The following is a 26,015-nucleotide window of genomic DNA, read 5'->3' as shown; positions in this document are numbered from 1 at the left end:
TCGAATTCTATTTAGACAAAAATTCATCTCAATTGTTCTCTCTATTCAAATCGTATATTATTTCATGTACGGTATCAATAAAAAAGGTAAAAATAGATAATTACCATTTGTGATGTATCTAGAGCGACAATCGTCCTGGATTCATGTTGTGGAGTGGTGACAGCCCCAGATACACTGGTGCCTCCTCCATATGGCACTATCACTAAATTGTGGTCACTGGCGAGGTTCACAAGTTTTTCCACTTGTTCATGACAAACTGAAAAGTATATTTATACGACAACATTACAATTGACAAAGTATACAGTTCAAAGTACAAAGTGAAGAAACAGCCGAGGGTGCCAAATAATAATGAGATTTCATGCCAGTGGATGAATCAGCATAATCAAAATAATCCACCTATTGGTGATTAAAATAATTTTAAATTGTGCGTAGAGACTTATGCGCCACGAACACGCACATTTTTACTTTTCATCAGCTGATTATTATCATATTATATCTGTATCTTAAGTTGCGGTTTCGTTTGTGCGAAAAGGTGCATTTTCGTTTGTGCGTAAATTTCCGCAGTCGACGACGACAAGCATTGTTGACATTCATATTGTCCAAATTTCAAGTGTGCTAAAACAGCTGATCAAATAGCTTTTCATTAGTTGTCTTTATTATTAAAGAATTAAACAATTCTAATAATATCAACATATTGCCATTTAAAAGTATAAGCTCAACCTGCCCCATTAAAGCATACTTGAACATAATCTTTTAGGTTATGTAGACAAATTGAAATCTACCCAATCTCGGATTCTCTCCCTGTCGTGGTCGACGACGGCATTTACGCACAAACGAAAACCATCTTTACTGTTTCTGTACGACAGATAAATGGGCATAACATCAGCAGATAAAACGTGAAATGCGCGTGTTTGTGGCGCATTAGTCTGTACACACCTTTACAAAACTCCATTGCTGAACTCTCTCGTAAGCATTAAAACTTTGATTCATTTATTCAGCTATCATAATCAATATTGTTATGTATATATTTTATGTATTTTTGCTATAAAAAATAATTGAAATAGGACTTGATTTGACAAAATATCGACACATCCAAATACCCCTTCCGTGGGTGGTAAATTGGACGAATAATAATATTTGTTGATTCATTCATCAACAAACACAGAAACAACTTTACGGCAATATGACTCGTGTATCACTGAGTCAATAGATGATGAATGAATGTGCTGATGTCACTTACCTGGCCAAACAACGAGGTCGGGAATACGAGGCATGGGTCCATTGCGCAACATGTAAATATCTTCTAATGTTTGGCCATGAGCTCTCACCAGTCTATCCACTCCATCCACCGAGTATTCGATTCCCAACGACTTGATGTTGTCTACCACTTCTGCAAATAACCATCATCACATGCATCAAATCAAATAGCACGAAACCCGATGAATGCAATGGATAATCTGTGGTAGTCTTCATATGAGATAATCTTGATTCATGAATATTTTTTCATAAACTACCAAGATTAAACAATATTCGTTTTTATAAATAGAAATATGAATCTCAGTACCCTTTTAAATGATTTTGTCACAACATGTTTTGGACATTGATGCCATTTTCAAGCTTTTTTTGACTTGAAAATGGCATAACTGTACGAAACATGTCGTGACAAAATTAAAAAGGGTACTGAGATTTATATTTAATAGACTTCTATTTTAATTATATTCAAAAATAGCCCTAAAGAAAAGCAGACAATATGCGTTTTGTACATTTATGCTTTTTTAAATAAACTACTAAGATTAAACGTCAACAGAATGAAGGTTACAGATAAATATCAAAGTAAAAAGACTGCAGTTGTATGTACACGTGTGGAAAAGGGAGGACCGATTATGTAGAAAAAAAAGATCGACCACTAGATGTCGAAGACACTACAAAGAAATAGGAAAATTGTATCGCCCAAGATCTTGTAGAGAAGGAACTAACACCAAACAAAGCCTATGACTGAAATTCCTGGAAGAGACTGACCCGAAACACCAACCACCAACGAAAAAGCTGAGAAGAAGATGGAGAAGAAGAATAAGAATAAGAAGAAGAAGAAGAAGAAGAAGAAGAAGAAGAAGAAGAAGAAGAAGAAGAAGAAGAAGAAGATGGAGAAGAAGAAGATTAAACAATAATTAAATGATAATCAATCAGAGATTGATAAATTCTAAGATAATACTATGATATAAAGAATAATGAGACATAATATATTGGTCAATAGATAATAAGAGAAGATTCTATTAAAAGTTTTCAAAAACGATGCTCTCTTAAACTTCTGCAAGTGAGCATCATATAATTATCAACTGAAATTGTACGAAAAAGTAATGAATACAATGGTTTATGCTGTAGTAAATCTTAAGATTCAGGTTGGGACTTCATATGAGACGAATATTAATCAATAATTGAGATTAAATATTATTCGATGCCTGTCGACTTGATGCTTTTTCTACTTCTGCAAGAAGTAACCATCATTAAAAAAAATCATCAAATTCGGTGCACAGATAAAAAAGTTATTGAATGTCAAAATTTGAGGCTCGATTTTTATTTATATAAGTTAGATTCAATTCAAAAGTGATTTTTAAATGTATGTCCAAGTTAAAAAGAAAATCACAGAATGATTGAGACAACAAGAATGCATGACAAGTGTTCGAAGGACGCTGACAAAATAAAAAATGAAGAAAACTTTCCATTTCTAGCGCTTCTGTAAACTAAAGTGCCTACTTAAAGTTTCTCTATTTGCACACCTGTGTGTTGAGCCTCTGTAAATAAACATCCAATAATACGCAATGACTTTTACATGAGTGCCTTGAAATTTCCTCATTCAAAATCGAATGGTTGTTTGTTGGGTAAAAAAGGCGTACGGTACCTGTGTTTCAAGTAAGACACAGGTAATGTAGGCCAATCATATTATGCTATTGTTGGTTGTAAAGAAGAGATAACAATGCAATACGATAACGACAACTCTATTGAATACTGATGAAGCTTATTATTTGCCTTTTAAAGATTGTTAACTTTAATTATCATCATAAGTAATACATATCTAACGTAAGTAATGATCATGTTGCGGTCGATCATAAAATCATATACATACTGATAACGACTATCAATTATGTATACAGTTATGTATATAGAAAATACAAATACTATTTCACTTATCCTTGATAATCTGAATACTGTTTTATTGTTAGAATCTTGACTGGTGTGCGAAAGTAATTATTGAGCTGTTTTGAGTAATTGTTCACGCTAAATGAGCAGCCAATTCTAGTATACAACATTAAATTACAAGCATTAAAACACTATAGCCTTGAAACATAAACATCATTGATAGCTTGCTTATGCATTTAAATTAAATTCAACCGTTAACAATAACTTGATCGCTTTCTTCAACTTTCAAATGGGGGAATATCTTGGAATTGGATGATTAATTTTTAAAATTGGATAATTTTTATAACCAAATTAGAGGTTTTAAAGTGAAAAAGGGATATAGAGCTTATAGATATCAAAGTGACACAGAAAGTAAGGTACTCATAAAACTAGTATCGAAATAATTTATAACGAGATAAGTTTAAACTATCTTGGAGTGCCAAACAAATTCAATACTAAACTTATATAATATTGCATTTATCAACTCACACTCTTTAATAATAATAGCTTGTAAAGGCTTTTACTTATTATTATCTAATATATATTTCCTAAATAATATTGATAAACTCACCAGACTGTATGATGGGTTTTGGATAATCGTCAGGGCTAGGTAGAGCTCTAGAAGGAATGTAATTTTTTGGATCAAATTTGACTGCATCTTTAGCCCATTGGATAAGAAATGGTAAGGGCATGTCACCTATGAGGTACCTGAAATTGAACCAATCCAACTATTAAATGTATTTCCAAAAAATACCCTTGGACGATTATCGTACTTTAATGTTAACTACTTCTCTAATCATCAATGTATTTTCTCTCTCAAAAATTTGTATTAGGTTATTGATAATTATCAATACCGCTTATTAAAATCGGATTTTTTAACTGTGGGCTATTTGTATTTTTTCGCCAACTTAGTTCATTTCTTGTCTAACTTATAATAGTTAGAATGAAACATATTTTATTGTATTTCAAAATGTTTAGGCAATAACGTTTAATTTCAAATAAAATACGAACTGTGGATGACGAATTGTAGGTCATGTAACAGAGTAAGCGTTGATTGAAAAGTTATAAAAATATTTTCACTGAATTCCATTTAAAGGTTTCAGTAGCCTTGTTCATGTTTCACTGCGGTACTCATTCATTCCAGCATAGTATATAAATTACGACAACCTGAAGTTGTAAAAGTTATGGCTTCGATTCCCGTCAGACATAATAATTTATTTCATCCTTCATTCAAGAACGCTTCAAATATTTAAATGCAAATAAAAATATAAACGAGCAGTCAACGATTTCAACACTTCAAGATACGAAAAGACTTGATAAATACTATGAATGAATTGGTCGTAAATGGTTTAATAAATGAATATTCTATTGACATTTTAACACACAATGTAGGTTTCAGTGAGAGCTTGAAGCAATTTAGTATGAGAATATTCTATGGAACAATACACCTTAAACGATGTTCTACTGTTGTTTATATTGTGTTATAATTATTATTTCTCGGATCTTGAGAAGAACAAGGAAAACTGCAATTTTCCTTATTCTTGTCTAAAAAAACATGAACAAATAACAAAAAGGTAGCATTTAATTAACTTGTAGTGGTGAATGATTACAATAATATTCATTAATTAATTCTTAGCATTTTTTTAGAATTTTCAATTAATCTTACCTTCTTCCACTGAAGTAGGCCACGTCGTTTTTCATAAGAAATTGAGAATCGTTGTATCCCCAGCCATTCCATTTTAATACGTCTATTCTGTAATGAAAATAAAGATTGCATTTCATAGCGACATCACTGTAATGATAAATAACAAAAATATGAATCAGTAATATTTAGGAGTGTATAAATCTGACAAAATACTTTTCTATTCTGTTTGAATGGTTTTTAACAAAATAAATTTTGTTTTGGCGTTCCAGACAGATTGATAACCAAAATCAATACTTTAGAATCTGTTTTGAAATATTTTATTCTAAAGTTACTAGCAGAATGGAGCAGAGTCGTACGCTAATATCTAGGTTGACGCGTCTTAATAACAGCTATAATATTTTTTATTAATATTATGATAATGTTATAACATTTTGAATCAAATATTTATTTGGACATCCACATGATACAATGAGTCATCAACAGAACTTCAGGATCGCCACCATCAAAATAAAGATAGCCATGCTGATAGCCAAAATTTGAGAGGTATGCCTACTTATAAATGGTAACTGAGTTTCTAAATAATCTTTAGTAGCTTACACAACATGTTATAGTGAGGTCCACGTTATAATAATAGTATTCGATTAGCATTGGTGTTGCTAGCCTTGTCTATCTATTGACAAAGCAGATAGCCCTATCCTTTTTTAGCTCTGCAACGTTGCCAGATCGTTTTTTATGAATGTAGAAATATAAAACAAATAGTGAGTAGGTTTTTGATTTTGTATCAATTTTTTTTAAATAAGTGCAATATTTCTAAAGTTTTCAATTTATTGTGATACATTCTTTGATTCATTTAGAGTACCTATAAAATCAACCTTCAAAATTCAAAATTTTAAATCATCATTCCTGGACCGAAAATCAAGTAACGAAGCAGTGTGTGATTACGTAACCTTATCTTTTGGACAACATCAACATTTTATCAAAATTTTTGGAGAGAAATAGTACAGGCTCAGCATAGTTTTTCCTCCAATGTCATAATTGTATTTTGATTATAGTATTTTTTACAATAAATGAATTATAAATTATAAAAATAAATTAATTAACTATTTAATCTCAATTATGAAAATAATTGAAAAATATTCTTTCTTGACGGATAAAATATAGGGTAATTGATTATTATGAAATGAGAATGAATCGTTGATATTACGGTATGAGCTATCCTCCACAGAAGGCAGTGGCAAGACAGAGAATCGACATTGCAATCATCCAATCTTAATATTTCTCCACTGTCATTATAACGTGGACCTCATTATACAGAGTGCGGCATCATAATTTCCTTTTTTTAAATGATTACTGTTCAATTAGTTGATGACTTAGCTGAATGCAATTAGTCACTCTGGATAGTTGTGGGTTTAAAGTTTTGTTCTTGCACATTTCAGCCACCATTATGTATTGGAACAGCGTTCGTTCGCCGTTAAGGCCTACTTTTCGAGTGGCTGTTCAGTGGTTGCAGCACAGGGTGACTTTCAGAATCGGTTTAATTTAGCCCCGTTGGCCCGTGTTCCAGGCCGGAAATAAATTGTTTTGTGGATTACTACATTTAGAAAAACAGGCAGTACCACAAAACGAAGATCTAAACTTCCACTGATAAGATCACATAAAGACAGTGAGAGCTTCAATTTTGTAATCTCCAAGGGTTCAGCACGCAAATATGCATCTTCCCTTGGTCTTTCCGATTGTTCTGTGAGGTGAATTCTTTACGAAGACCGTCATTTCCATCCATACAAAATGACTGATTTGATGGAGGACTTCTCAGAATGCCTTATCTTAATCAGAGGCGATTTGCAATGATCGGCACGATCTCCTAATTTGGCCCCATTTGTTTTTTTGGTGAGATTTTTTTAAATACTATATGTCTAATGAGAACCGTTCAAAGACCCTTCAAGATTTTATGAACAGCATACAGGATAAAATTGCAAAAATTATGCCTGCGATGCTCGAAAAGGTAATATCAAATACTAGAAATAAGTACTCTAAGTGTATTCAAAGTGGGGGCCGACAACTTCATGATGTACTTATAAAGCTGCATAAAACAAAACTCTAAATACATACTTACATTCTGAGAATGGAATAGAACTCTTCTGACTTTTACAATGTGTTTTATTATGTTTTGAAAGAGGAAACTATGATGCCATACTCTGTAGATACTCATGAAATCTCAATGTGAGCACAAAGCTGCTAGTCCGCGATTCGTCAATAGACATAATTATTAGAATGCTTGAATATTCAAATGATTTTTATGAGACCTCGGTCGCCTGACGTAAGTACTGGCGGCCGATCTTCATCAGACTGGGTATCTATACGGTGTTCAACAAGTATATTCTGCTCTCCTTGCTACACATAAAACGTCATTATCACTCAATGACAAGAAGAGCCGATAAGCATTCGTATAATACCAGAGGGAAAGCAAAAATTGATGTACCCTTCTGCAGATTGAACAAGAAAAGAGACTGTTTCCCTGTACTGGCACAGAAGATCTTCAACGCGCTGCCAGACATGGTGAGGGATCTGGATGACAGAAGTTTTGGTGGAAGGATTAGAGCCTGGCTGCGTGGGATGCCATTCTACTCTGTGGCTGAATACTTTGAGGCCGACAAGTCTTTAATTTGATTCAAGTGATTTAGAATCCGTCCGACCATCTGGATCTATTTTTAAGCTTTAAAAACGTTAATGTTTGACAAGTTTTGTAAAAATTTTTACAATCAACGACGACCAAATTAGGTCTGAATATAAAATGAGCCGTCCATCCAGGAATCTGGTCAATGACGAAGGACAGAAGTAAGTAAGTAAGTACTGGTACTCAAAAAATTGGTATAAAATCTGCTACAGATTTATGCTATAAATCTCACTACAGGTAGCTTGGTTTTATGTATTAACTTTTGAAGTAGATACTATACTTGGTGATACCGGTATTGCTATCCTATTGAATTGATCAAGGTTAAACTTGTGCACAGTGATGAATAGAAGAGAATTTATTAGTCATAAAATATTCACATGAATACATGGACATCGTCAATTTTTTAACACTAAAGTAAGTCAAAACAAACACAAAAACACTGAGATCAGTCAGTATCAGAACAATAAAATAAAACATGAATCACATAAAACGATTCCAATCTATTCTAAAATAGTCATGTACGGTGTACAAACATTGATCAATTAACACTGCTTTCAATACTTTTTTAAATTGTGTGCATGTGAGTTCCTCCAAGTGGTCAGGGGTGGAGTTTTATAATTTGTTAGATGTGAAGTGCCAGTTTCTTTGTGATTTAGTGTGACTACAACGGAATTTTAAGTGTGTGTCTATTTCTTGTATTTAAACCGTGGAAGCTATTAGAATCATAGTTATTCAAATTGCCTTGTACATAACATAATATTTTTAAGACATATAACGACGGCAACGTCAGGATACCTAGGTGAATGAAATAATATGGTAGGTAGCAATAATATGGAATGTGCATTATATGGTAGCTTGCATACTATTCTTATTGCCTTCTTTTGAAGAACAAAAATTGATTTGGCGTTTACACTGTTTGCCCAAAGCATTATTCCGTAAGAAAGGAGACTCTAGATGTGTGCATAGTAAATATTCACTAGTACAGACACATCCACAGTTACACAAAGTCTCCGTAACATATACAATCCTTTGGCCATCCTACCTGACAAATACGGTAGTCAATGTGTGCATCCCACAACAGACAAGGGTCAATAAAAATACCTAAAAATTTCAATGGAGTCTCACCCTTAACCTTTCTGAATGCAAAGTTAATGTCAGCGGTTTTACTATCATTGAGAAAAAGATTATTTGCTGCTCACCAGTCTTTTAGAACCAAATAACTTTGATTCCTCTCACTTTCAAGATCATGCTTGGAGGGGCAATTTATTTTTAAGCCAAAATCATCTGCAAATAGGTACCCATCCTTACTATTGCTATCCATATTTATTAAATGCGGGAATATTACAGGAAAAAATGCAAAAATACCATATCAAATTTGATATTAACCAAAAGTTACACATTCTCCATAATTAAAAAATAAATTATGCTACATAGAATATTATCAATTCAGTTGAGGGTTTGATAGGCCGATAACATACCCTATTAGGTACTTGTAGTTCTTGATAAGAGTAAGGTTATGCTTTATCATAATACCGGCTATATTTTCCAAGAGATGATGTGAAAAGTATCTGATTTAGCAATTCTGAATTCATTTATCGATTGCTAATGAAGAACAAGTATTCAAAAAACATGTTAAAGGAAAATATATCTTGTTGAGTTCCAAGTTAATACGAAGATTTACTTTAATGATTACATCATTTTTGCTTAAATCTACAGGTAGGCTATGACATAGGCTAGATTAGGTACTTGACATCAACCGAGCAAAACAAGCATACAAAATTTAATGAGAACTAGCCTATGATAAAATAGAAATATGGGCTTGTCAAAATTAAGAATAAAGTAGCCGGCTAGTTGACTAAACCAAAATTACCACAACAATGAAGTCTTTAAAATGTTGAATTTGAGTGCCATTTACATAATAACTAAACTTGAGTAATAAAGCTTTGATATTTTACCTTTTTTTGGTAACAGTTGGTGGTCGTTGCTGGATAATATCTCCATTGTTTTTAGCTGATAAGCATGCCACACCCCCGTCCAGTCCACTTTTCTCTGGAATTGCTGAATTTTCGCTGAGTCTGTCTTCATCTTCTTTATCAGTTCTTGCACTGCCGGTGTGTGTTATCACGCGGTCTTTTGATGTTTTCATATTTAGATAGAACCGTTCTCCACCATCAACTCTCACTTAACTGAATAGAAATGAATACAGAAGAGAACTGGAGACTGATGTCGAGAGAAGTCGTTTTATAACCTCACTCTTTGCTTTGGTTCCCATTCCAGAGCTTCAAACAAAACTAGTTCCAACAAATGACAATAGAGGCAGCACTAGTCTCAAAATGGAGACTGTGCCGGTATTTTCAAAATACAGGCTAATGTCACGTTACTATCTAAAATTCAAATAAACATATCTATTACAATTTAGATATTTTTTCACTATCAATAAACCTTCAATCATGTGCTGAAAACTGGCAAAATAAATTGGAATGCAATTTGCATTGAACCTGTCACTTACCGTACATTACGGTAACTAACTTTTAAGAGTCTGCCTCTTGCTGAAGCTGTGTGGTATCGGGGTGTATTTGTATAAGTGCATTTTTTCCCCACTTGTTCGAAGAAGAAAAATATTCAAGATTTTTTTTGAGAAAAATGGTAATTGGGATCTCTCAGGATATTATTATGATGAGTTTATGATTCAGTTAAACATCTTGCTTTCTTTTCAGGATACACTTATCTTACTTTATAATTGACATCATTCCAATCCCATATCTCACTAAGATTAATAAAACTTATCTAAGATTAGGAAAACTGACAACTAATTCTAAGAGCTTGTTCACATGACAGTGATTTACGCTCGATTGGCAAATCGCTCGGTTTGCCAGTCTCGTACACATGACAGCGATTCATGAGTGGTTTGCGCTCGGTTAAGGGTATTGCTTATGATAAATAATTACTACAACATCTATGTACTCAATCCTTATCACTATTACTCTAATATTACTGCTTCTTACATTATTCATATTACTGTGTGTTGAATATTATCATGCTGGTGCTATTTTTGAAAAAATCAAATGCATTTTATGAGTATTTTTAGTCTACCTAAGGCTGTTGTAACCGAGCGGTTGGACTGGAGACTACAACCGCCGCGATTCGCCGGCGACTTCTCAAACCGAGCGTTGCTTGTGTACGGTACCATGTGTTTCCCTATACCTGGCAACCGCGCGACAACCGAGCGTAAATCGCTGTCATGTGAACAGGCTCTAATGGGCAAAGCCTCACCAGCATGATATAATTATGACCTGTCCCACTCCTACCTGTTTCCGATTCTGCTGTCCGATCATGCCATAGACTGAACTCTGGGAACTGGTAAAACACAGAACTAATAATGAAAACCCCAGCACTGCGTGCTCACAGACTTGATTATATGGGTGTTAAAATACAGCAAATGGATTGAAGAATGGAGCAGTGTTTTTGGGTGCAACATAAGCACATTCCAATATCATGTAAGTACGCACAAAGGTACTTTGATACCTTTGGTACTGTATCACAGACAAGACGGATTGATCCGCGGTCTAGTGGATAGAGTGCTTGCGTAGCAGCAAAGAGATCCCGGGTTCAAACCCTCTCATCAACAAAAGTTTTTTAACCAGATCACGCCCGTGTTATCGGATGGGCACGTTAAACTGTCGGTCCCGGCTGAATTATGACAGTCATAAGGCCCATTGACGGCTTAAATTATATATTCAGGCGGTGGGACCTTCCCGCAAGTGATACCCCACCAACAAAAGCCATACGAATTTACTTTTTACAGACAAGACGAAAGAATTTTTCTCTGATTAGTACATTGTTCAATTTTTTTTTAGGAGAGATTCTGCATTAGGAAGAGGTAGCATGAGACCTCTTCACATTGGATGCAAATCTAATAGGACTTGAAATGAGGGCCAAGCCATACGAACCTTTTTTCATAAGTTTTCAGATGAGTCGGCAGGGCAGGAAGATCTCCGATTAGCTGATTGAGTTGGCGCTCGGGAGTCAGCTGATAATCATCCAATCGGAGAGATTAGTAAATTCGTATGGCTTTTGTTGGTGGGGAGTCCCTTGCGGGAAGGTCCCACCGCCTGAATATATAATTTAAGCCGTCAATGGGCCTTACGACTGTCATACTTCAGCCGGGACCGACAGTTTAACGTGCCCATCCGAGAGATTAATCATCGGAGAGATTAATGCCCTGCCGACTCGTCTGCAAATGCCTGAAAAAACGTTTCCTGTGGTTTGGCTCTAATTCTGTCCATGCAGCAAACTGTTCAACTCAACAGTCAGGAAAATGAGAGTAGTGTTTTGCAGACCACTAAGTCTTGGTAAGGTAATGTTTTGTTTACAATACCGAATGGTAAGTTCAACATACCAAAACAAAAATCCACTCAAGATATTATAATCTTTATGATATTATTGACCGAGCGAAGTGAGGTCTAAGACTCAAGTCGACGGTTTGGCATTTCTCTTAATGTTTATCTTGATATGTTTATAATATATATGTTTATAAGACAGTTGAGAGCTTAGAAGGTTCGTTGAAATCTATGCGAGAGGAAAACAAATCAATTAAAGATAGGTGTAATAAACTAGAAATTGAAAATATTAAACTTCGCAGAGAGATTAATGAAACCAACAACACTCTCGCAAGGACAATTTGGAGATTGTAGGATTCCGGAAACGAAAAACGAAAACGTGTACACTTTGCTTGAATCCGTTGCCAAAGCAATTGACACTCCATTCATAAGGGACCATATTTCGATTGCTCATAGGGTTCCCTCTGCTAAAAACAAAACAAATGTAATAGTGCGCTTTACTTCCAGATCGGCTAAAATGAATTGGAAAAGTGCGGCAAAGGCAAAAGGACACCTGAAAACTAGCGACCTGAACTGCAATCTCCCACCTAGTAACATCTTCCTAAATGATCATCTCACTGCTTACAATAAATTTCTATTAAATAAAGCTAAAGATCTGAAAAAGAACAATAAATTGGCATACGTATGGGTTAAAGAAACGAAGATTCTAATTCGAAAACAGCAAGACTCTCCAGTGAAACGAATTTCGAGTGAAGATGACCTTAAACCATTCGAATAGGATAAACATAGTTTTCAAGTAACTGTCTCCAACAGAGGTTTCAAGTGAATTACTGAAAATGTGACGATATGTGTGAACGCTGTATTTCTTTCATAAACTCTACTCTTCTCACTTTTTATGAACACTTCTAGTTTCTATTTTTATCTTCTAGTTTCTATTTTTATCTTCTAGTTTCTCCAGGGGTGCCCAGCCCCCCCAAGGCCAATGGCGCATGCCCCCCCCCAATTCAAGTTATGCCCCCCCCATCCATGTGTAATGACCCCCCCCCAAAGTACCCCAACTCCCAACTCTTTAGTTTTTAACATTAGTCAGTGTATGACAATAAAATTCACATCTTAAGGTGCTTACAGATATACGCGCCGCGAACATGAGCAATTCACTTTTAATCAGCTGATGCCAAGCTTTTTATATCTGTATTTTACCGTTTCTGTAAAAATACAGATATAATCAGCTGATTGAAAGTGAATTGCTCATGTTCGCGGCGCGTATATCTGTACGCACCTCTACATTCTAATCTTCCAAAGGACATTATTTACCTTTGGTCTTGTGAGGAATTCTTTCTGTTTTCATAATATTGTAAAAATATATACCATCGTTTCTTATCTCTTTAAAATAGAAATAAAGTATTTTTTTGATATTATTTTTGGACTAGCAGTGCACCCGTTCTTGTTCGGGAGGACTAGAAAGAAGTACCTCATGACTATCAGGAAAAACTACATGACACATATTTTAATAGGATATTAAAAGATAAGTAAGGGAGGCTTTGCTTTTCAAATGTTAAGGTTACTTATAAAAAGTTGAATAATAATATCATTGATAATTCTTTATTGCAAAAGAATATTGCATAGCAATCTTGGTAAACATTCATACAAATTTGGAACGATTTTATTCATACAATATATAATGTCGGCAAGTTTAGGTACTGTATTCTAAATCTTATACTATTAAACGAGCAATTTCTGTTTGATGTTTAAATTTTAGATGTTTATATGTTGTATTTCACCGGATCTCGAAAACGGCTCTAACGATTCTCACGAAATTCAGAACATAGTAGGTTTATAATATGAAAATTCGATTACACCAGGTCTCATCCCTGGGGAAACTCGCTGAAGGACATTAAAAGAATTTATTCATCCTTGGAAAAACATCTGATAATTTCGGCGTCTGTTGATGATGGAAGTGAGTGAGCGAGTGCATGTGTGTGGGACTGAGACAAAATTATGACTCAGCTGTTGAACTTTTGTACATAATTCAATCAGGTACTTAGTGACAGTTGTACAAAAGCCGGTTAAATTTTAATCCTGATTAATTCCAGTAGAACCAATCAGATAAGCTATCTTTTTGAGATGGTCTTCTGTGATTTGGTTCACGTGACATAAATCAGGATTAAAATTTAACATGCTTTTGTGAGAGAAATTTTTGCATTCCTCTGCGAATTAATCTCAATCCACTGTGATTAGATAGAACCTTTCTGTATGAACTATGAATATTTATTATAATTTCTTCTTTCGTAATAATTTGTATATGCTTTTGTAGGTACTCTAGAGCGGAGCTCGGTGCCCCGATATTTATCATGAATTGGAATAGGTTGTCACTGATGTTGTGTTGTTGGTAGTATTTACTTTTTAACATTACAGGAGTAAATAACACAAGTCGAACAAAATGTATCTTTAAATGGTTTGGTTTTTGGAATAAAGATATCATCTGAACAAGTACATTTGTAAATTCTATCTATTAATACCAAATATCGGGGCACCAAGCTTTGCTCGTTATTTATTCATTGATAAACAGATTTATTTCATTGATAATCATTTCTTTAAAATGATTGGGGAAGTACTAACAGGCACAGCCCAAAACTGTTACTTACCCGAATTTTGATTTATTCACTACGAAAAATATATTTCGTCTGTGATTTATTCACAGACGAAATCATCATCTGTTTTTCCAAGGATGAATTATCCTTTTCATGTCCTTCAGGGAGTTTTCTCACGGATGAGACCTAGTGCAATCGAATTTTGATACCATAAACCTACTATATTCCGAATTTCGTGAAAATCGTTAGAGCCGTTTCCGAGATCTGTTAAACATAAATAACCAGATAGCCAGATAACCAGATATAGAAATAGAAAAATATAAACAGATGTACATAAATTGCTCGCTATTATAATAGGATAACAACTTATAGTCAGTCAAATGGTCGTTTTTCAGGAAACAGCCCCGAAATAATTTTTTCGATGGTCCTATATATATTTTGGGTCGCTGAATTCTAATCTGAAATTTGCTGACACACCAGAAGGCGACTTCACCCCAAAATTTTGGATTTTTTTAAGTTTTCCATTTAATCTCGAGAACCTTGAATTTTTCGAGAAAAAGCATTCTCTATATAATATTAAAGATAATAAATTTCCAATGAATTGAGTGGTCGCGCAGGACTACTTTTTGGATTTTATATCTGAAGTGTTCCACAAGATACGCAACTTTGAATGTGCGAGAAATTTGTGATATTTTCCCCATTCTCACAGTCTGGCATATGCAACGTTGCGTATCTTGTGGAACACTTCAGATGCAAAATCCAAAAAGTGGTCGAGGTTGTGATGAATTTTCTCCTCTTTTCACTCCCATGAAATATACTTCTGTTTTCAATACGTACCGTTCAAAAGTTACAGCCAATTGAATGATGATCTTTATTTTCTCATTTTTCTTGCGATTTTACTGTTATTAAAGAGTCTCTAAAATGAGTACAATGCATGATAGAAACTTGCGATTGGTCTTAAATGAGAGAAAATTTCATGCTCTATAAGCTGAGTTGCCCTAAATTGATCTTGCATTACTGTTATATCGAAAAACTGGCGAGACTGTGAAAATGAGGAAAATATCGCATATTTCTTGCAACAGCAAGGAAACTCAAACACAGGACCATAAAAATTAAAATGAAGCAAAGGAAATCAGAATAATTAGTGGATGATGGAGTTATAATTTATTTTTGTCAAAGATTTACCTTCAAACTCATAGGCTTAAAAATTACTAAAATTCCTGCATACAAAATATATCAATTGTGCTTATGCTTTATATTGAGTTACACTTAGCAAAATATAACATTGTAAAGGTGAGAAAAATTAACTACATTAGGATATCTCTATTTAATACCTTGATTTTTTAATCATAATTCAAAATGTTGACATAAAATATACAAAAATCATGCCCCCCCCAAAAATGTTGATGGCGCAAATTGCGCCATGCCCCCCCCTTGTGGGCACCCCTGAGTTTCTCTCTATCTAAACTAATCTCTCTGACCTCTTTTCCTTCGTACTCTTTATCTATGGTATTGGTAAACAACTTTGATAGTGAATTATTACAGGAGTCTTACGAAACTCATGAGATTGATAATGTTTTCGATTTTAATCCTCATAACTACATCGATGAATTAAATATAAATCTTTTCAATATTTGTCATATGAACATCAGAAGCATGAATAAGAATTTGATGAATTTTCTTATATTATACAAAATTGTAAAACTGCATTTGACATTATCGTCCTTAGTGAAACCTGGAGTGATGAAAACAACTTTAATTACAATCTTAATGATTATTCTGTTCATAGCGCACCTGGCAAACTTAATAAATGTGACGGTATCTGTGTCTTTAGTAGGAATATGCATAAAATCAATCTTATAAACTTTGAAATACTTGAAGCTAACTCTCTAATACTCGATATGTCCTTACTGAATTATAATATTGAATTAACCATAGTAGCTATTTACAGATCACCTTCTTCAGATTTAAATATTTTTATCAATAGTTTAAATGAATGTATTGATTACCTGAATGGGATTAAAAAACAAAACATAATTATAACTGGTGATTTAAACATAGATTTAAACCGTAACTCAAACGTTGTTAATGAATACTTCAACTTACTTTCATCTACGGCTTTAAATCTTACATAAATAAACCTACTCGAGTAGTTAATGGCTCACAATCTTGCTTAGATCATATTTTCTACAGAAATTCTTCAAATTATATTAATAGTTCTATTGGCGCAATAATTAAAACAAGTATAACTGATCATTTTATAATCTGTTTGAGTTTGGGTATAGAAGAGACTGTAAAGAAACCACAATTGACAATGAGGAATTATAAAGAATCGATTAATTTCAGAGAATTAGCTACAAATTTGAATAATTACAACTGGTCTGATGTAGATTCCCTAATTGATTCGGATGTTGATGATGCCGTGGATCTCTTTGTTAATATACTAATAACTGAAATAAAGAAAGTTACTTACATCAAAACTTTATCACACAAAATGAAACCTCTTAAACCCTGGATCACAACTGGTCTTATTACTTCCATAAGAAATCGTGACCGCATGCATCAATTACTAAAAAAACAACCTTTCAATATAATTCTCAAAACCCAATATATAATTATAGAAACACTTTAAATAACATGATTAAGCAATGCAAGTATGACTACTACAATAACAAATTAAATCAGTGTAGAGGAAATTCTAAAAAAACATGGGAATACATAAATGATTATTGAATACCAAACGTAAAACAGGTATGCCTAACATAGATTCTGAAATTCTGAACCATCATTTTGCTAATATAGGACAATTGTATGCAGATAAATTGATAAATAATAGCCCTGTCAGTGACAGACAACATACCCATATTGACTCTACTGTTCCTTCATATAATTCCTTCTTTCTATCCAATACAGATGAAAATGAAATATTCCACACCCTAAATTCCTTAAAAGCTAGTTCTTCTCCCGGTATGGACACCCTAACTTCTACTTGTCTCAAAAAAATTTCTCCATTTATCACTGAACCTTTGAAAAAATAGTTAATAAATGCTTTCAAATTGGCTATTTTCCAAAACAATTCAAAGTAGCTAAAATCGTTCCAATTCATAAATCAGGTGATCCAACTAATCCTACCAATTACCGACCAATTAGTTTACTTAATAATCTAGCAAAAGTTGTAGAAAAATTATTAAAAATAGATTAGTGAGTTATTTGGACAAATTCAAAATTATTAATGTCAATCAGTATGGTTTTCAAGCTGGAAAATCAACAGAAGATGCTATATCTAAACTTTTGGAATTGGTAACAGATAACTTCAATAACAAAAATAAAACGCTATCAACTTTTCTAGACCTGGCCAAAGCCTTTGATACTATCTCTCAGTCCAGGCTCTTGAAAAAAATGGAACATCTAGGTATTAGGGGGTTGCCGCTAAGATTATTCCATTCCTACCTGTCTGATAGGTTTCAAATACTCACGATTAATAATAAAACTAGTATTAAGAAGCTCTCCGAGTATGGTCTTCCACAGGGAACAGTTCTGTCTCCTATACTGTTTCAAATTTACATAAATGATCTACTTAAATTAAAATAAGAAATTGTAACATCATATCATTTGCAGATGACACCGCTTTGGTTTTCACAGATCGCACATGGGAGAACATGAAAATCACAGCTGAGAATGGTTTGAGGGTGGTACATTCTTGGCTGAATGAACATCTTCTAACTCTAAACACAGATAAAAGCGTCTTCATTACTTTCTCCCCAAACGCATCAACTCAACCACAGTCACTCAATACCATCAAAATCCATTTACTAAATTGCAACAGTGAAAACCTATGTTCTTGTCCGAAAATAAATAAAAAAGATAATGTTAAATATTTAGGTATAACAATTGATCCCTATCTAAGATGGAACACCCATATAGATAACATGTGTAAAAAACTAAGATTTCTCATTTACAAATTTTATCAAATCAAACAACTGAACAATGTAAACATAACAAAGCTGATATACTACTCATATGCACAATCGGTATTACAATACGGTATTCGGGCTTGGGGAGGTGCTTTGAATGCTCATTTTAACAAACTTTTTATTATTCAAAAGCACCTAATTAAAACTATCCTAGGTAAACCTCGTCTGTATCCAACTAAATATTGTTCAATGAGTTTAAGGTATTAACAGTCCGTCAACTTTATATCAAAAACCTAATAATTTTCATTAAAAATAATAGACATCTTTTTCTTTTCCGTGATACAAATCTCAATTTGCGTCCTTCCAGAAAGAGATTTGAAAACATAAGAATGGATCTCAATGTTTGCAGAAGACAATACTTTTACATAGCAAATAAATGATTAACAACATTCCAGATTACCTCATTGAACATATCAATGGTAGATCCGATAAATTTTTCAAAAGAAGATCTATTGAATGGATAATAACCACTAAAATAGAGGATAAATTTTTGATTAATTAATATTATCTTTCTCTATCAAGGTATGTTTTGCCTCTTGCATCTCTTTCTCTTTCTTTCTCTTTCCCTTTCTCCTTCTTTTCACTTCTTCATCTCTTTCATTTAATATTATGATATTGAATTTCTTATTATTTTTTGTTAATGTAATGTTGGCAACTCTCACCTGCGCACAGGATTTTCCTTGCAGGTGATTGGTTTCTTGTATTTTTGCTGTTCAAGTGAAATTTTTGAATGTATTGGTTTTGGAAGAAACAATAAAGTTTTGAATTGAATTGAATTGAATATGTTGCGCATTTACGGCGGAACGCGGTAATAGATTTTCATGAAATTTGACAGGTATGTTCCTTTTTAAATTGCGCGTCGACGTATATACAAGATTTTTGAAAATTTTGCATTCCAAGGATAATATAAAACGGAAAAGGAGCCTCCTTCATACGCCAATATTATAGTAAAAATCAGACTATAGAATTATTCATCATAAATCAGCTGACAAGTGATTACACAGATGTGTGGAGAAGCCAGTCTATTGCTGTATTTCCATGAGGTCTATAGTTTCAATCAGGTACTTGTGGATGAGAATACTGCGTGAGGTCTACTGTTCACAGAACTACTAGTATTAATGCTTACTTATACCGGTACATGAACTTTACACTATGACAGTCTGAGGAAGACTCCTCCAATTATTGTCGATGGTGAGAAATAACAGAACTCCATTCTATATGAAATAGCGAGAGACTTAAATCTCATTAGAGCTGTCTAGTCATAATCTCTATTGATGAAATAGACTTGAATGATTAGCTGGTACATCAATCATTCCTTCATCTTCCACTCTATATTTTCTAAGAGGCTTTCAGCTATATTATAGTACTATCTCTAGTCTACCTCAAGTTAGTCGCTTTATGCTACTAGACGATAGATGGCGTTGTGACATCTTGCTTGAAAAATGCAATATTTCACTGTCAGTTTCTAAGCTGATCAGTATTCAGTCACAGCTTTGGGGGGATCGATTGTGGATTAGCCGAGATTTGTCAAAGCTTTCCATTTTCCCCCTGAAGTCCTCAATTTCCTTGTTCGATGGGACTTAGAACTTATCCTGTGACAGTAATAAATGCTCTCTCTCCATCTTCTTCTCGCTCTCGTGTCCTGTCCTAATGTCGTCAAACTATGAACGACCCTTTCAAGTACGATCGGTTTGTAGTGGATATTCAGAGACGGTGGCTTTCAAATGAAGTGGCTCTCGTATAGGTAGGGACTCTTCATAGGTACTTTTCGAGCAGTATCTTCGACCACTTGAGGCTTCAATAGTTTGCTGTAGCCTCCCACATCGGTAAAGTCGTGAATTGACCATTCTCTTTATTGAATTATTTCTGTGATTTAGACTTTAAGTTTTTATACAATGTGATTTGGTTACGGTACGTACTTGGGTCTTGAGTTGAAATTGAATCTCCACTTAACAGATCTTTTTCAGTTTGAATGATTTTTAAATATATGCAATTAAGTAAGGCTTGTAGAGAGTGATATAATGTAACATAATTATAGCCTATATACTAGAAGAAAATATATAAACACATCAGGATCACTCAAAACAATGTTGCGTAATGTATTTAGTATAATTCATGATACTATTGTAAATGGAATTGATTGATAATGAAAATAGGAAACAATATTGTATTTGCTTTTTGGAATGTATTTGATTGGTTTTTTTCAATAAAGATATGAATAATTTGAATAAAGATTTTTCCTCTTCTTCTTCTTCTTCTTCTCCTTTCTCAGACACCATTCTGCCTCACAGCATAGGGCAGTTTGAGTTTGGATAGTTTGCCTCACAAAGATTCAGAGAAATGATTTTGTTTAATCTTCTAAATTACTGGGTGTCTCCTAGGGAATCGAATATTTCTGATATTTCAGATGAACCACAAATCTTCCATATATGAGCTCCAATGGGTTTATTCACACTAAACCTAAAGTTTCTGTGCCCCATAAAAATCTGCTATACTTCTTTCGACTTTCATTCTCAGTAGCCTACGTTTCATCACTTTCTCTTTAAATTATTGTCTGTCTTTTTATGGTGTGTTTTGAAAGTTTGAGGACGATCTGGGTTACTAAATAATATGGGACATTTAGCATTGCTACCAACTACAGCATTTTCAATGCTCTATCGATTCAAAAGTAATTATCGAACAATCAATTGAACTCGATTCAGTACATTGTTTGTTTAGAACACTTTGTTTGAATAGGCTATAACAGTTATAATTATCGAAGTAACAGGAACATAGCTGGAAGTAAGTTGATGAGTATGTCAGGTCAACTCATGTGGACTCGAACTAACCAACAAGCCGTGAGTTTCAAACAACTTCATTAGATATTGCAAAACTAATTTCAGAACTGTCGGTCGCTCTGTCACTGAACGAATTTCAAATGCTGCCAGCATCATATCAGTTTCAATGTTTGTACCGGCCATTTCAATTTGAATATTTGTAATTTCCCTAGTAATTGCTCATTTGATTGCATCTGTTGAATATAGAGAGTTGACCAATCAAGTGGGCTATTTCAACCATGTTGTATTATTGATTGTATGACAGAATATCATTCGTCTATTGAATAAAGCTTCCATGAAATTCAACTCTGAAATCCATGGCTTTTTCTTAACACATACAAATAATACAGGACAATACCACATAGCTTCTTGATCAGGAATACAAGAGAGCCAATAGTAGGCAACTCAATTATCCAATGAGGTTCTTCAATTTAATTTAATTTCAGTAATCCTATTATATTAAGCGAGCAATATTAATGCACCAAATTTGGAACATAGTAGGTTTATGATATTATAAAGATTCGATTGCACTAGGTCTCATCCTTGGGAAAACTCGTTGAACGACATTAAAAGGATACTTTTATTCATCCTTGGCTGAAACAGCTGTGGATATTAGAAAAGTGAGTGAGCGAGTGAGTATGTGAAAAATCAAAATATCGCATCCCCGAAATTCATAAGATGACATAATTATAGCAGCTGTGAAATATGAACACGATCATTTTAGAGAATTGTATTCTGTTTATCAATAAATAAAAATAACGAGCGAAGCCAATACCTACTATTACTTCAGGCAATACCTACTATTACTTAGTAAAGTAATAGTAGTTATTGAATAAGAGCGCTGATGCTTGTTATCACATCTGATATGGTAATCAACAAAATTAGAATTACAAATTCAATTTTCACGGTCTTCTATTTCAATGAATATAGTTTGTTTATCTTTCTTCTAATATTCGTTTGTGGAAAGTGATAATGAATTTTGGGTTTCAAATCATGGGATACTGTTGTGTACCTAATTGTTGCGGGAATTATAACAATACTCCAAAAGTTTCGATCCATACGGTATTTTCTTTTTCGAAAGATGAAACTTTGAAACGAGAATGGATACGAGCGATAAGAAGAAAGAACTTCAATTCTACAAAACAACGGTTTACATGAAGTGTAGAAGAACAGTGTAAATAAAGTGTGAGTGGAAAATTTAATTTAAGTGTAAAAGAACAGTGTAAATGAAATGTGAAATGACAGTGTACTTAATTAGAGTGTGGAAGAACAGTGTAAATAAAGTGTGTGAGAGAACTTTTGAACTGATAAATTAAAAAGTAAATGTAAAGTGTTGGAACTGTCCATAACATCATAATATTAAAGGTTTTACCTAACTGAAAAATCAGGTGTGGTACACTCACACAACTTTCCTTCCTCATTGAACTGTGAGCCTCATTCTTAAACGAGAATAATTTAGAGGGATAACATAATGACGATTGGCGGCAACATATTTGAAACTACGATCAGACTTTTTTTATATTTGTCTATAATTGTTTTCAGAGTACATTTTCCTTTGTGTAAATTGTGAAATTCGATGATTTTTTTTAAAAGTCGTCAAAACAGCTGTTCTACAGATGAAAATCTCGACTGTGTTCTTTTTACTTTTCTTGCCCTACTACAATAGGTAAGGAAAGTATTGCTTTCCAAAAAAAATTAAGGTACCCCAATTTCAAGTTTTCTATACGTTTCAAGGTCCCCTGAGTCCAAAAACATGATTTTTGGGTGTTGGTCTGTGTGTGTGTGTGTGTGTGTGTGTGTGTGTGTGTGTATGTGTGTGTGTTGTGTGTGTGTGTGTGTGTGTATGTGTGTGTGTGTGTGTGTGGTGTGTGTGTGTGTGTTGTGTGTGTGTGTGTGTTGTGTGTGTATGTGTGTATGTCTGAACACGATAACTCCATTCCTAATTAACCGATTGACTTGAAATTTTAAACTTAAGGTCCTTATACAATGAGGACCCGACAATAAGGAATTCAATAAAATCAATTCAAGATGGCGGAAAAAATGGCGGATAATTACTAAAAAACCATGTTTTTCACGATTTTCTCAAAAACGGCTCTAACGATTTTCTTTAAATTATACCATGGATAGCTATTTATAAGCCCTATCAACTGACATGAGTCTCATTTCTGGGAAAATTGCAGGAGCTGCGTAATATTCTCGAGAAAAATGGCGGATAATTACTAAAAAACCATGTTTTTCACGGTTTTCTCGAAAACGGCTCTAACGATTTTCTTCAAATTTATAGCATGGCTATTTATAAGCCCTATCAACTGACATGAGTTTCATTTTTAGGAAAATTTCAGGAGCTGCGTAATATTCTCGAGAAAAATGGCGGATAATTACTAAAAAACCATGTTATTCACGGTTTTCTCGAAAACGGCTCTAACGATTTTCTTTAAATTTATACCATGGATAGCTATTTATAAGCCCTATCAACTGACATGAGTCTCATTTCTAGGAAAATTGCAGGAGCTGCGTAATATTCTCGGGAAAATGGCGGATAATTACTGAAAAAACCATGTTTTTCACGATTTTCTCAAAAATTACTCGACTGATTTATTTCAAATTCATACTCTGTATAGTTATTTGTCAGCTCCATTAACTGGCATGAGTCTCCTTTTTGGGAAACTAATGGGGGGTTCACCCCATCCTTGAGAAATGGACTTGGTAACCTCCTTCTCGTGCATGAGGTAGGTAGGTAGAGCAGTCTATAAAAATAACACATAGTCGAGACATTTCATCTGTAGAACTGCTGTTTTGACGACTTTTAAAAAATCATCGGATTTCACAATTTACACAAAGGAAAAAGTACTCTCAAAACAATTTATTATATACACACATATACAGTAGTCTGATCGTAGTTTCAAATAATTGTTGCCGCCAATCGTCATTATGTTATTTCTCTAAATTATTGTCGTTTAAGAATGAGGCTCCCAGTTCAATGAGCAAGGAAAGTTGTGTGAGTGTACCACACCAGATTTTTATAAACTGCTGTACCTACCTACCTCATTCACGAGAAGGAGTTTACAAAGTCCATTTCTCAAGGATGGGGTGGACCCCATTAGTTTTCAAGGAAAAAGACTCATGTCAGTTGATAGAGCTGATAGATAACTATACAGGGTATGAATATAAAATAAATCAGTCAAGTCATTTTTGAGAAAATCGTGAAAAACATTGTTTTTTTAGTAATTATTCGCAGTTTTTCTCAAGAATATTATGGAGCTCCTGAAATTTTTCCAGAAATGAGACTCATTTCAGTTGATAGGGCTTATAAATAGCTATCCATGATATAAATTTGAAGAAAATCGTTAGAGCTGTTTTTGAGAAAATCGTGAAAAACATGGTTTTTTAGTAAGTATCCGCCATTTTTCTGAAGAATATTACGGAGCTTCTGCAATTTTCCCAGAAATGAGACTTTTGTCAGTTGATAGGGCTCATAATGTAGCCTATTGGCTATACATGGTATAAATTTGAAGAAAAACGTTAAAGCCGTTTTTGAGAAAACCGTGAAAAAGATGGTTTTTTAGTAATTATCCGCAATTTTTCTCAAGAATATTACGGAGCTCCTGCAATTTTCCCAGAAATGAGACTTACTGTATGGCAGTTTATAGGGCTCATGAATAGCTATCCATGGTATAAATTTGAAGAAAATCGTTATAGCCGTTTTCGAGAAAACCGTGTTTTTTTAGTAATTATCCGCCATTTTTTCCGCCATCTTGAATTGAATTTTATTGAATTTCTTATTGTCGGGTCCTCATGGTATACAGTAACAAAAGTTACATTGATAAGCTAGTAGAAACTACTATGATCTAAGAAGAATCAATCTACATGTTATGACGTCATTAATTAGTTGTGGGGCCTGAAGTAATAGTAGGTATTGGCGAAGCTCGGTGCCCCGATATTGGTTATAAACACCTTCTCGGCTTCTCGTATACACATTCGTAATATAAGTGATTGTCACGTTAAAGTGATACTGTTATCACTCACAAATTGAACCGGGCTATTTGTTCTAACAATATAGTGTTATTAGATACACTAATATACTGTATATTGGTGTGACTGAATACTTGAACAAACCCTGGCTATATAATCTTCCAATATCTGTAATTACACAATAATTTTCAGATGAATAGTTTTTGATGATTTTAAAACTTCTAGTTGATTCTATCAATAAAGACTACTTGATGAGTACAACAATATGAAACGTATACCAGTTAAGATTATGCTTTTTCTATGGTTGTATTCCGAAAGAAACCTTATTCATTGATGAGACAAACAGGTATAGCATACCGGTATGCTTTTTCTATGGTACAGCCTCAGAGCTAATACAAAAAACATCAATCAATGAAATCAATCTTGTCAATGGAATGTAAAGATGTCACCTTTTCAAAAACTCCAACCTTTGACATGACTATAATTCAATGCCAAGGAAGAGAGAAAGAATGAGAGAACTTGAAAGCAGTTGGAAGAATGAATAGCATTGAGCTTTGATTCTTTCTCTGCATAGACGTCTGATACATGGAAACTCCATTAGCTTACAGCGTACTCCGTTCTATTCTCGGATACAGGCAAACATTCATCTAAACTTAGCCAACTTTATGCCATTTGTGGCTGTGGACATTTCAATTTAGCTCATCATTTAATTCCCACAGATGCATGCGCCTGCCTTGAAAGTGCAGCTTGGTAGATGGAAGCAACGGGGAGGCAGTCGAGAAAGGGATTAATTTCGAAGAGACAAGATACAATTTCAAAAGATTGT

General features: G+C 33.9%; 1 protein-coding gene across 2 annotated transcripts in view; it reads right to left on the bottom strand.

Annotated features, from left to right (window-relative positions):
• LOC111054684 (alkyldihydroxyacetonephosphate synthase) overlaps positions 1 to 9,776 on the bottom strand; it is a 41,228-nt gene extending 31,452 nt beyond the window's left edge. For both annotated transcript variants that reach the window (XM_022341755.2, XM_022341754.2), the window contains exons 1-5: positions 9,452 to 9,776; positions 4,844 to 4,930; positions 3,749 to 3,885; positions 1,241 to 1,390; positions 105 to 256 (exon numbers count right to left, since the gene is read on the bottom strand). In XM_022341755.2, the coding sequence (XP_022197447.2) occupies positions 105 to 256; positions 1,241 to 1,390; positions 3,749 to 3,885; positions 4,844 to 4,930; positions 9,452 to 9,642 (717 nt within the window). In that variant the 5' untranslated portion in view covers positions 9,643 to 9,776. The remainder of the gene's footprint in view (positions 1 to 104; positions 257 to 1,240; positions 1,391 to 3,748; positions 3,886 to 4,843; positions 4,931 to 9,451) is intronic.
• Between the last annotated feature and the right edge of the window lie 16,239 nt (positions 9,777 to 26,015).

This window comes from Nilaparvata lugens, chromosome 8 (assembly GCF_014356525.2).
Source record: "Nilaparvata lugens isolate BPH chromosome 8, ASM1435652v1, whole genome shotgun sequence".
Taxonomy (NCBI): domain Eukaryota; kingdom Metazoa; phylum Arthropoda; class Insecta; order Hemiptera; family Delphacidae; genus Nilaparvata; species Nilaparvata lugens.
This window is presented reverse-complemented; position numbering and strand designations above follow the sequence as displayed.